The 12,431-nt window shown below is 54.4% G+C and overlaps 2 protein-coding genes across 9 annotated transcripts in view; both read right to left on the bottom strand.

The window, feature by feature from the left end:
- Positions 1-2,613, bottom strand: part of LOC117876591 (integrin alpha-L-like) — a 23,786-nt gene extending 21,173 nt beyond the window's left edge. The window contains exon 1 of the mRNA XM_034768842.1: positions 2,480-2,613. Coding sequence (XP_034624733.1) covers positions 2,480-2,540 — 61 coding nt within the window. The 5' untranslated portion in view covers positions 2,541-2,613. The remainder of the gene's footprint in view (positions 1-2,479) is intronic.
- Positions 2,614-4,811: 2,198 nt separating this feature from the next.
- Positions 4,812-10,920, bottom strand: LOC117876278 (zinc finger protein 572-like). Of its 8 annotated transcripts, XR_004645461.1 has the most exons (3): positions 7,765-8,110; positions 5,789-7,624; positions 4,812-5,390 (listed from the first exon to the last, which is right to left on the bottom strand). XR_004645461.1 is itself a non-coding variant. In XM_034768272.1 (2 exons), the coding sequence occupies exon 2, from the start codon at positions 7,572-7,574 to the stop codon at positions 6,540-6,542; it is 1,035 nt and encodes a 344-aa protein (XP_034624163.1). In that variant the 5' UTR covers positions 7,575-7,624; positions 10,683-10,920; the 3' UTR covers positions 4,812-6,539. The 8 variants fall into 8 exon arrangements, 7 of the variants coding, with proteins under 7 accessions (XP_034624163.1, XP_034624164.1, XP_034624165.1 ...); XM_034768272.1 differs by lacking the exon at positions 7,765-8,110 and adding an exon at positions 10,683-10,920 and having other exon boundaries at positions 4,812-7,624; XM_034768273.1 differs by lacking the exon at positions 7,765-8,110 and adding an exon at positions 10,683-10,920 and having other exon boundaries at positions 4,812-7,621.
- Positions 10,921-12,431: the final 1,511 nt, after the last annotated feature.

Genomic DNA, 12,431 nt, shown 5'->3' with positions numbered 1-12,431 from the left:
CCCCCCCCCAGCTCTGGGCTCTCTCATTCCCCCTTACCCACACCTCCTGCCGCCCCAGCCCTGGGCTCTCTCCCACCCCCACCTGCACCCTCCTTCCGCTGCAGCCCTAGGTCACTGGTGACTCACTCCCATGGCAGGTCATTCAGCAGGAATTTTGGATGTGCACAGAACACAGACAGGATTGGTTCCCGCATGGTTACAGAACTGCAGTAAAGTGGAACAATTTTCAACTTGTGTGACTGGAGGATATCTGGGTGCATATTATAAGACTGTCCTACATAAATGAGGAAAAGTTGAGGTGCCTTTATTATTCTTTTGTTCCACTCTTTGTTTCTATGGGGAATTTGCCAATGCAATATCACTGTCTTCCTTTTACACAAACAAACAAACAAGGCAATGGCTGTTGAAAATAGCAATTCCAGTCCTAATAACCACTGGGGAGCATTTCTTGCTCAATTTATTCTACTTTTTCTACGGCAAGTTACAGTGGATCAGTATAGTTGATTTGGGAGAAATGAAGTAACAGCTGCCCAACTGAGCTTGAGCACTGGAAGGCAGGTGCTGGGGGGGGGGGTCTGAGTGGCACAGTAAAGGGGCTGGGGGGTTGGATGGGGCGGAGGTTTGGGGGGCTGTCAGGGGCAGGGAGAAGGGGGTGTTAGATGGGTCAGGAGTGGGGGGGGGCAGTCAGGGGACAGGCAGCGGTTGGATAGGCATGGGAGTCCCAGGGGTTTGTCAGGGGCCAGGTAGGGGGTGGAGTCCTAGGAGGGAAGTTGTGGGGGGTCTCAGGAGGGGTCAGTTGGGGACAAGGAGAAGGGAGGCTTAGGTAGGGGGTGGGATCCCAAGGGGCAGTTAGGGGCAGGGGTCCCAGGAGGGGGCAATCAGGGGACAAGAAGCAGCGGCGCTTAGATAGGGGGTGGGGTTCTGGGGGGCATTTAGGGGCAGGGGTCCTGGGAGGGGGTGATCAGGAACCAGGGGGGTTGGATGGGTTGGGGTTTCTGTGGGGGGCAGTCGGAGGGAGTGGATGGGGGCAGGGTGGGGCTACCCTCCCTCCCTGTGGCGTGTCCTATTTTTTAATGTTAAAATATGGTCTCCCTGCCCTTCCCAGTGCAGCTCTCCAGTCACAGTAGGCTGCAGCATGAGGTCTCAGCTATCTCACTCCCTTCCCCTCTTTCCTGTTGGTAGTGGCCAAGGGAATGCTGGGAAATGTAGTTCTTTCCCTGCTCCAGGGCTGGCTCTATAGGCAGGGAGCTAACCAAGGAACTACAGCTCCCAGGGCCCCCTGTTGGTTCTCAGCTCCCATGCTGGATTCCTGCCGCCCCTGCAAATGGGCTGCCCCAAGCACCTGCTTGCTTTGCTGGTGCCTAGAGCCACCCCTGCACACATACAATTCCTTTTTGGGTCGGGACTCCTACAATTACAACACTGTGAAATTTCAGAGTTAAATATTTTCAATCCTATGACCATGAAATTGACCAAAATGGGCCGTGAACTTGGTATGGCCCTACTCATTACTTGTACTCACTTAAAATCTCTCTTTGTAGTTAATAAACTTGTTTTACTGCTTTATCCAATCCGGTGTGTTTAAATTGAAGTGTCAGGGAAACTCCATTTAGGGTAACAAGATGTGTGTATATTATTTCTATTAATAAATTGACAGACTTTATATAAACTTGTATTGTCCAGGAGAGGGCTGGGCAGTACAGGACAGATTTCTGGGGGGAAATCGGAGATTGGGAGTAAGTTGAAATCACCCTGCAGTATAACCAAGGCTGGTAAGAGCCAGGGTGTGGCTGGCTGGCTACAGCAAACACAGACCCAGCTGGGAATGATTTGCATGCTGGAGGCTGTGAGCAGTGTTCAGGCTAGCAGGAAAGCATTGTAAAGGGCATTCTAGATTACAGGGCAGGGGTGACACAGCTACTCATTAGTCTGGATTGTACCCTGGGTCGGTCACAGGGGCATCGCTAAGGACAAAGGGCATCTGATCTGGGGTGACACTGACAACTGAGGGCATCTGGCTCGGGACATTGCTCATGGACGAAGGCACCCAGCCCGGGGCGACTCTCACGACCAAGGGGATCCAGCCTGGGGCGTGTCTAACAACTGGAGCTTGGCATCAACCCCACTGCCCTCCCTTTATAGACACACCAGATGCTGCCCGGCAGCCATGACATTGCTAATGGGTCTGCTGCTCTCTGGCCGCCCCTTCCTTTCCAATCAGTGCAGCCCCCCACCCTCCTGAGGCCAGCTGCTGGAGTGAGAGGAACCCACACACCCATTGCGGTGCCCAGGGTTGGTTCTTCCCATCCCCATTACCGTCTTCACCAAACCTCCGCCATCCCCTGGGGCTGGTGCCAAACCAACCTCTCAGCCCGGCTGCCTCCCCCTTCAATCCGCTGCCCCACCAGGTGCTTTCAGTCCAGACACCCTCCAACCCCTGGGCCGTCCACGTGCACGGGGCTCCCTCAATTCAACCCACCTTTGAGAGGCGGCCCGAGCAGCAGCAGCAGCAGCGGGAAGGCACATGGGGTCCCGGCCATGTCAGGATCGGGAGCGTGATGGGTGCCCGGGGGTCTGGGTTGTTAGATGACGCGGGGCATGATGCCAAAGGAAGAAATCCAGCCAGGCGGGCTCGCCAGCCCCTTGGGGAGACAGCAGCCGGGCGGAGGGGGGAGCAGCCGGCTCGAGGTGCTGGAAACAGAGTTTTGGGGAAATGATTATGCAGATTTCTATCACCCGCTTTTCCCACGGGGGTGGAGACAGCAGCGGGCCTGCGGGGGAGGGGGAGAGGAGCGCAGAAGCATCTGCATTTCCTTCCGCTCTTCGGGCTCGTTTCCAGTGACAAAATTCGAAACATCTGGTGGGGGAGGCGGGGGAGTGTCAGAAAATCCTGCCTTGTTTGGGTCAGGTGTCTTCCGAGCAGCAGGTTCGGGGGGGGGGGTCATGGCAGGGGACCCCGACTGGAAAAGGGGGGCTACGTGTAACCTGTGGTACTGGGCTGCCCTTGCTTTGGGAGTAGGGGTTGTGCCTGTTGGCGCCAAGAGATCCCACCGTGATGGGCTCAATGGAAGAAACTGAGCCCAGACCTTTCCCCCCAGGATCGGGGCGTGACCCCCGCAGCCTGCGGGCAGCACCAGGAGGGGGGCAGGTGCCTGTGCTGGAGACCTGCGTTCATTTCCTGGCTCCGCGATCAGCTCCTGGGTAACCTTGGTCAGGTCACCAAGCCTCTCCCCGTCTGAAAAACACGCCATGCTCTGCTGAGAGCCTTTAAGTTCCTGGGGGACAGTGTGTGTCTGGACGGCACAACGGGGTTCTGAGCTCAGTTAAAGCTGATACGCACAGCAATAAAAACAGCACCCCCAGTTGGGTAATTGCGTTTCATTTCCCGCTATCCCCCATACCCCCCACCCCCAGTTGTGGCTTCACTGCAGGATTCTCTTTCACTTCCCTCAAGCACTGTGCCGTGTTCCTGTTAAACACCCCCACTGCACTCCAGAAGTTGCTGCATCTCAGCACCAGGCGAGAGATCCATGTATAAACAGCCCTCAACCCCCCCACCCCCCACCCCCACCAGCGGCGTCTCACAAGGAATCTACTGTAGACTTCAAGTTACGAATCTCCCAACCCCCTCACTTCCCCAGAGCAGGCCTGTAACCGTGCAGCCAGCCCCACTAACAGCACCTGCTGCTGGATTTCCCTTGGGGGATGGTCAGTAACCCCAAGGGAATAATTCCCTATCCCCTCTGCACTGCCACAGAGGGCCAATGGCACGGGCACCAACTTTCCCTGGCACCGGTGGGTGCTCGCGCCCCCTGGCCTCACCGCTGCCCTGACTCCACCCTTGCCCTGCCCCCATTCCAACCCCTTCCCCATAGTCTCCGCCCCCTCCCTGCCCCTATTGGACCCCTTCCCCAAATCCCCGCCCCAGCCCCGCCTCTTCCCCGAGCAGGCCGCGATCCCCCTACCTCCCAATCGTGCAAAACAGCTGTTTTGCGGCGCAAGCGCTGGGAGCTAGGGGGGAAAAGCGGGCACGCGGCATGCTCAGGGGAGGAGGTGGAGGCAAGCTGGGGCGGGGGGGCGGGGAGCTGCCAGTGGGTGCAGAGCACCCACCAATTTTTCCCCGTGGGTGCTCCATCCCCAGAGCACCCACGGAGTCGGTGCCTATGACCAATGGAATGATTGAACCCTGGGCCTTGTCGATCTAACACAGAGTTGGGTCTTGTCTACACTAGGAAGAGCCTTCCGTGTAGCTTATGCAATGTTGTGGTAGCCGGGCTGGTCCCAGGATATCAGAGACCAGGTGGGTGAGGTACTGTAATATCTTTTATTGGACCAACTTCTGTTGGTAAGAGAGACACGCTTTTCTTCGGGTTTGGGAAACATTTAGTTTATAGCACAGAGTTTCTCAAACTGGGGGTCCTGGCCCAAAAGGGGGTCACAAGACTATTGTAGGGGGGTCGCGAGAGTGGAGGCTGCAGGCCTGGCGCCCAGCTCTGAAGGCAGCGCTGTTGCCAGCAGCAGCGCAGAAGTAAGGATGGCATGGTATGGGGGAGCATCACTTTTTGGGGGGAGGTCATCACAGCCTGAAATATTTTCAAAGGGGGTCCCTGTCCCAGCAAAAAAAGTTTGAGAACCCCGGTTATAGCAGGATAGTTATATTAGCAAGCCCCCTAGTGGTGACATACCTTATACCACCGAAAGAGTTCTTTTAGCTTGGCTTATATCAGTTCCCCCGGCCAGAATAAGCTATTCCAGCAACAGCCTTTTTCACCAGTATTACTGTGTCTTCCTACGTCTTTTACCAGCAGAGCTTTGTTGTTCAGGGTGTGATTTATTTTTTTTTACTGATACAGTTACATTGCACAACAGGATCTAATGGCTGGAGGTTGCAGCTAGACAAATTCAAGCTGGAAATAAAGGGGCAAAGTTTTGGGAGGATAATAATTAAGCATAAGAACAACTCTCCAAGAGTCATAAGAACAACTCCTCCAAGGGTCATGGTGGACTCTCCATCACTGACCATTTTTCAATCCAGCTTGGATTAACATTTTCGAACCAGCCCCTTTGTGCTTTCTTCCATGCTGAACCCTCACGCCGGGGAGGGGTTCCCCCTTAAACATCCTCCTCCTTCAAATCCCTCCTATGCCATCAGTCCTACCAAAAACTTGACAGTGGTGAGACTGCTGGTGCTGAGACCACAGTCAGTCATGCTGACCAGTAGTGTCCCATTGTTTCCTTGTACTCCACCATCATTCCGTCTGTATCCATCTGTGGTCTCTTGTTTTGGACTTAGATTGTACGGTTTCTGGGGCAGGGACTGACGTCTTGTTCCATGTTTGTACAGCACCACGCACCTTGGGGTTTTGGTCCTCAACAAGGATTCCTAGGCACTATGGTAAATAGAAATGAACAGCAATAATACAAAAAGGTCCCTTCCTAACAGTATAACTGAGCCCACAGTACTGTAACTAGACCGGTGTAGTGAAAGAGCTACAAATGTTGTGTGTAGACACGGCTTTACTGTGGGACAGACCCAAACCAAGCAGAATTTTTAAAAAAATACAACGGCCAGACTTTTTTCATAAAAGATAAAGAAAAGGGGCCCAAACCCAGCCTTAATTTCCCCTCCTCGCCCTCTGCAGGTCACTTTAAACACTGACATTTGGTCCATTTACACGGCAGAAATGATGAGGTCTTGTTTTGGGAAATGCTGTTTCACCTTGTTAAATACCATGTCAAACACACCTTGGAAAAGACAATTCGTACAGAGACAGGAAAGTGCAATTACCGCTGAGCAGATGCCGCACCTCCTGAACGTCAGTATATCATTGTGGTAGGCACAAGGACAGGCTGGGTGATAGTAATGGTCCCTTCTGGCCTTCCACATCTATGGTTGGGATTTCCAAGGGGGGATTTTGAACCTGGTCACTTGACACCATTAGGGTCATTTGAAAATTCCAGTCAATTTATCTCTGACAGTCCAGCCACATTCTCACACCAAAACCATGTTGACATTGGCCAATGGTTGATCTTCTCCTTGGGTTGATTTATCTATGATAATCAGCCACATTCTCACATCAAAACCATGTTGACATTGGCCAATGGTTGATCTTTTCCTCATGTTGCTTAATCTACGATAATCCAGCCACATTCTCACACCAAAACCATGTTGACATTGGCCAATGGTTGACCTCCTCCGGTTGATTAATTTATAATTCAGACACACTTCTCACACCAAAGCCATGTTGACATTGGCCAGTTGTTGACATTCTCATCCATCTGATGAATCTGATATTCCAGACACAAATGCACAATAACACCATGGTGATATTGGTCAATAGTTGATGCTCTCCTCCAGCCAATTAATCTACGATGTTCCAGCCATGCTGTCATGCCAATGCCACATTGACATTGGACAATGGTTGATGTTTCCTCCCGCCAATTAATCCATGATATTCCAGGCACCTGCTCCTACCAGCACCACTTTGATACTGCCCAATGGTTGACTTCCAACGGATGCACTCCCCTAGTAGCCTCTGTCACGTGTGACTTCTCTGATGCTGGATCAGGGCCGAGCTCTCGATGAAGCTTTTCCCACACTGGGGACACTTGTAGGGCCTTTCGCCTGTGTGGATCCTCCGGTGTCGGAAGAGGGTGGAGCTCTGGCTGAAGCTCTTCCCGCACTCAGAGCAGGTGTAGGGCCGCTCCCCGGTGTGAATTCTCTGATGCCTAATGAGGGTGGCGCTCTGGCTGAAACCCTTCCCACACTGGGTGCACTGGTACGTCTTAGCTTTCAGGTGGGACCCCTCGTGCTGAGCCAGGCCCGAGCCATCCCGGAAGCTCCGCCCACACTGGGGGCACTTGAAGGGCTGCTCCCTGGCATGGAGGCGCTGATGCCGGAGGAGGTTGGAGCTGCGGCTGAAGCTACGCCCGCACTCGGGGCACCTGTAGGGTTTCTCTCCGGTGTGGATGCGCTGGTGGATGATCAGAGAGGAACTGTCCAAGAAGCTCTTCCCACAGTCAGGGCACTGGAAGGGCCTGACGCCCAGGTGAGCCCGGCAGTGGGCGGAGAGCTGGGAGCTCTGGTGGAAGCTTTTCCCGCAATCGGAGCAGGTGTAGGGCCGCTCCCCGAGGTGGGTGCGGCGGTGGGCCAGGAGGACGGAGCGGTGGCGGAAGCACTTCCCGCAGTCAGGGCAGAGGTAGGGGCGCTCGCCTGCGTGGGAGTGCCGGTGCTGTAGGAAGCAGGAGGCCTCGGCGAAGCTCTTCCCGCAGTCGGGGCACTGGTGGGGCCGCAGTCCCCGGTGGGTGCGCTGGTGCCGGATCAGGTTGGAGCTGCGGCTGAAGCTCCGGCCGCAGTCGGCACAGCGGTAGGGCCGCTCCCCGGTGTGGACACGCCGGTGCGTGAGCAGGGCCGAGCTGTCCACGAAGCTCTTCCCGCACTCGTCGCACTTGAAGGGTTTTTCACGGACGTGGGTCTGCTGGTGCCGCAGGAACTGGGTGCTCAGGCGGTAGCTCTTCCCGCACTGGCTGCAGATGGTCAGCGGCTCCCCCAGCTCGGGTGGCAAGAGGGACATTTGGGGGGGTTCCGGCTCCTCCTCGTTCTCACGCCCGTCCCCGGCACCTGCTGGGAGAGAGAGAATGAACCACACACAATATGACTCAGATCCAAGCTCTGATCTCCCCTGCAGCTGCACAGACACAGCCCTGCTCCAGCACTGCCCAGTCATCTCCTCCCCCCGCTGCCATCCCGCCCTGCTCTGCCACCTGCCGGCATCTCCCCACTTGAGGCTCTGGGACCTCCCCTGCCATCTGCTCCTGCAGGCCCTTCCTGCTGGGAGACAGAATCCAGCTGGGGCTTCTTCCCTGTGCTGGGGAGAGAGGGGGAGGCAAAGGAGTTTGTCCCCGAGCAGAAAACCTCATGGGCAGGAAGTGAAACCACCCAAACCCTACCCTGAGGGGAGAGGAGGAGCCGGTTTTGCTGCAGTGGCCTATCTGAGCCCTGAGAGAAAGGCTGGGAGAGGCGAGGGCTCTGGCCAGGGGTCAGGCAGAGGGATGGGAGTCAGGAGTGATGCACGCTCTGAGTACAGGGCCCCAGCTCCAAATCGATGGCTAACTAGCATTTACTGGTTGTTGTTCCACTTCCTCGGGCTCATCTAAATGGCCAGGCTTGCGGCTCAGACGCTGGGCTGTGACTCAGAAAAGCTGGGTTCAATTCCGAACTCTGCTACAGACTGTCTGGGAGAGTCACTGCATCTCTCTGGGCCTCAGTTTCCCCATCTGTAAAATGGGGATAATAATCCTGCCTTTGTCTATTTAGACTATGAGCTCTTCAGAGCAGGGACTGTCTTTCGCTGTGGGTCTGTGCAGCTCCTTAGTGGAATGGGGGCCCTGATCTCGGTCAGGGTCTATGCAGCCCCCGCCACAATGCGGGACCCTGATCTTGGTTGGGGTCTGTGTGGTGTCTGGTACAATGGGGCTTGATCTCAGACTGGGTCTGTGCACAATGAGGGCCCAGATCTTAGTCAGGATCTGTGCACCACCCAGCACAATTCATAGATTCCAAGGCCAAAAGAGGCCGTTGGGATCATCTGTTGTGAACTCCCGCTTAACACAGGCCAAAGAACTTTCCTAAAATAATTCCTAGAGCGGATCTTTTAGACAAAAACATCCCATCGATTTTAAAATTGCCAGTGATGGAGAATCCACCACGACCCTTGGTAAAATCTTCCAGTCAATTACCCTCCCTGTAAAAACGGACGTCTTATTTCCAGTCTGAATTGGTCTAGCTTCAATTTGCAGTCATGGGATTGTCTTATATATTTGTCCGCTCCATTGAAAAACCCATTATCAAATATTTGTTCCCCCTGCAGGTGCTTAACGATTGTAATCAAGTCACCCCCTTAACCTTCTCTTTGTTAGACTAAATAGACCGAGCTCCTTGAAACTATCACCATAAAGCCTGTTTTCTAATCCTTTAATCATTCTTGTGGCTCTTTTCTGAACCCTCTCTCCAATGTATCAACATCCTTGAATTGTGGACACAAGAATGGAACACACAGTGCTCCGGCAGTGGTCACACCAGTGCCAAATATAGAAGTAAAATAATCACTCTACTCCTACTCAAGATACCGCTGCGTATGCATCCGCTTATGCACATAATCATAGACGATTAGGGTGGGAAGAGACCTCAGGAGGTCATCTACTCCAACGCCCTGCTCAAAGCAGGACCAACCCCAACTAAATGATGTCTGATCCCTTTCGCCACCGCATCACATGGGGAGCTCATGGTCAGCTGATTATCTGCCATGACCCCCACGTCTTCAGAGGCATTGCTTCCCAGGGTAAAGTTGTAAGCATCATCTACATTCTTTGTTTCTATACATTCACATTTAGCCAGGGGTGTGTTGTGTGTTGTCTGCAAACTTTATCAATGACGATTTTCTGTTTTCTTCCAGGCCATCGATAAAAATGTTAAATAGTGGGGGGCCATGAACCGATCCCTGTGGTGGAAACCCGCTAGAAATACACCCACTTGATGATGATTTTATAGTTACATTTTCAGACCCATCATTTAGCCAGCTTTTGGTCCCTCTCATGTGCGTCAGGTTCATTTTACATCGTTCTAGGTTTTACTCAACATGTCATGCAGTACCGATGCAAATACCTCCCAGAAGTCTGTCTTACATCAACACTAGTGCCTCTGTCATCTACATTTATAATGACAGGAATCAGGGTAGCAGCCGTGTTAGTCTGTATCCTCAAAAAGAACAGGAGTACTTGTGGCACCTTAGAGACTAACAAATTTATTAGAGCATAAGCTTTCGTGGGCTACAACCCACTTCTTCGGATGCATATAGGGTGAAACATATATTGAGGAGATATATATATATACACACATACAGAGAGCATAAACAGGTGGGAGTTGTCTTACCAACTCTGAGAGGCCAATTAAGTAAGAGAAAAAAAACTTTTGAAGTGATAATCAAGATAGCTCAGTACAGACAGTTTGATAAGGAGCATTATATTCATAATCTCATCCAAAACCCACCCACCCAAGTTCTGGCACAGCAAGGCCTCCTGCCCCCTGCCCCCTAGGGGAACCCCGCTCCAGGGCTGTTAAGGTGTTACTGATCTGACCTATGACACAGGGAAGAGGTGTTTTGACAAATGAGTCACACTTCTCAGTAGAACTCATCTCGCAAAGATCACCTAAGGGCCTGGAAACCACACAGTGTGTTAACCCTTTTCGTGCCATGTCAGTGCAGCACACAGCAGCCCATACGTGCAGAGCGGCTGGGGCTAGGGAGCGGTTTCTAGCAGATCCGGGGTTGACAGTTTGGTTCAATGGCTCACACACAAATTGTCTTCAGCGCACGTCTCCCCTTCACTGCCTGGGGTCGGTAACTTTGCTCCAAGGAAATGGTACAAACCTCAACCTCCAGTGGTGTCCCGCGGGCTCGCTGCTGGGCTGGGGGGGGGGGGGGGGCGGCTGGGCTCAGCTGCACCGCCCCACNCAGTACTGGAGGAGGTGGGTCTGTGCAGCTGGCTGGGGGGGGTCCCTCCGGTCCCAGCCCCCCTCAGGCACCCACCCCACCCCCCGCCCTCGCCCTGCAGCCGCTGTCTCCAGGCAGCGATTTCCTGCCTCGGCTGCGTTTCCCTCCCTGCCCTGCGCCCCCACTCACCGCCCGGCTGCAGCGCACGGGGTGGGGCGGGTTATTGCTGGTTCCCTGGGGGAGGGGGGGGTCTCATTGCAGACAGGGGATCCGGCCCCGTGGGCAGCAGGGGCTGCCTGAGTCTCCAGCCCAGGTTGGGGGTTGGACAGGAAGGTCCCTGCGCTATTGCAACCCCGCTGCCGGCACGGGCGGCTCTGCTCTGGGAAGATCCGCTTTGGGTAGCCCGGCCTGGCGGCTGCAGGCGCGGGGACAGGCTCTGCACGGGGCGGCAGGATGCAGGGTCCCCCGGGGGCGGCTGGGCTGGAGAGAGGGGGGTATAGATCCCCCCTGTGGAGGATGCACCATTCCCCACACCTTCAGGGGAAACCCCTGGTCCCCCATTCCGGGCATACCCACATGCCCATCCGTTGGCTCCTCTTGCCCCATCTTAGGATCCCCCAGTCTCGCCCGGACGGTGGCCCTGCCCAGCTGCCCCAGTGCCCATCCAAGCCCGCCCTGGCACCAAGTCTTGGTTTGGGGGTTCAGCTGGGACCCCAAGGAGCCAGCGTGGGGGGAGCTCAGCTGACTGGTGCAGATTCCTGGGGCGGATAACACAGACACCCCAGCTAGGGCTGTGTGGGGCAGGAGATCCGGACCCTGCAGGCTCACAGTCCCAGAGAGAACTCACAGCAGGAGCAGATATTGGGGGACCCATTATTGGCTTGGCTGAACTTTAATGCAGCACCCCACAAAATCTACTGGGGATTCTGCCCCCACAGGATGTTCCTAATGAGGGAACCATGCTCCCTCCCATAGAGCCCCCGCGCGGCTCTTTCTCTGATGTATCCAAGGCCATTATAACTGGGGCTCCAGGACCAGAGCCAGGTGAGTGCAAAGCATGGGGGGGTGAGTTAATTCCCCAGGGGCCACTGCGATCACAGCCAGCTGGGAACTGGAGCCTTACTAGGGGAGCAGGGGCCGGAGCATCTCCAGGCCCGGGAGGGGACTGTCTTCTGTAAGGAACAGGCCAAAACACTGTGTCCCTCTATGATCTGATCTGTAACCACTGCTCTAGACTCCACGCCCCTCCTAGCACTGCAGATAGAACCCAGGAGTCCTGGCTCCCAGCCCAGCCTGCTCTACCCCACCAGGCCCCACATCCCTCCCAGAGCCAGGGAGAGAACTCAGGAAAGCTGATCCGACATTCAGTGGTTGTCGACCAATTAATTATCAGGGGGTAGCCGTGTTAATCTGTATCCACAAAAACAACAAGGAGTCCGGTGGCACCTTAAAGACTAACCAGTTTATTTGGGTGTAAGCTTAGAAGTGAGTTTTTTTACCCACGAAAGCTTATGCCCAAATAAATCTGTTAGTCTTTAAGGTGCCACCAGACCAATTAATTGTGGGTCTTGTGGGCTAAAAGCGTTGCCACATCCCCCTCTAGTGGCTGGTCCACAGAACAAAAGGGGCTCAGGCCACGCCAGTCACCTATGTGATAAGATTCTTAGGGTGGCACATGATGGAATTGTTTTTCCTAGTTTCCTTTAAAAAAATAATCCTGCTTTATTTAAGTCACACAGTGAGAAACTGCCCTGCAAAGACCAGGTTTGATACTGAAAAGCCCATTGGAATCTGACAATGCTGGGGTGACATGCAACCAGTCATGGATTCCCCCCCCCCCCATCACCCATTTTAGATTGAGATGGGGTGAGGCCGGATGCCTGGGAGCTTCTCGGGGGGGTGGAGAACCCGTCTGGGCTCAGCTGCACAGACCTCGCC

Source organism: Trachemys scripta, chromosome 4, assembly GCF_013100865.1.
Source record: "Trachemys scripta elegans isolate TJP31775 chromosome 4, CAS_Tse_1.0, whole genome shotgun sequence".
Lineage (NCBI taxonomy): Eukaryota > Metazoa > Chordata > Testudines > Emydidae > Trachemys > Trachemys scripta.
Note: the sequence above shows the minus strand (reverse complement) of the source record. Positions and strands in the feature narration are given on the sequence as shown.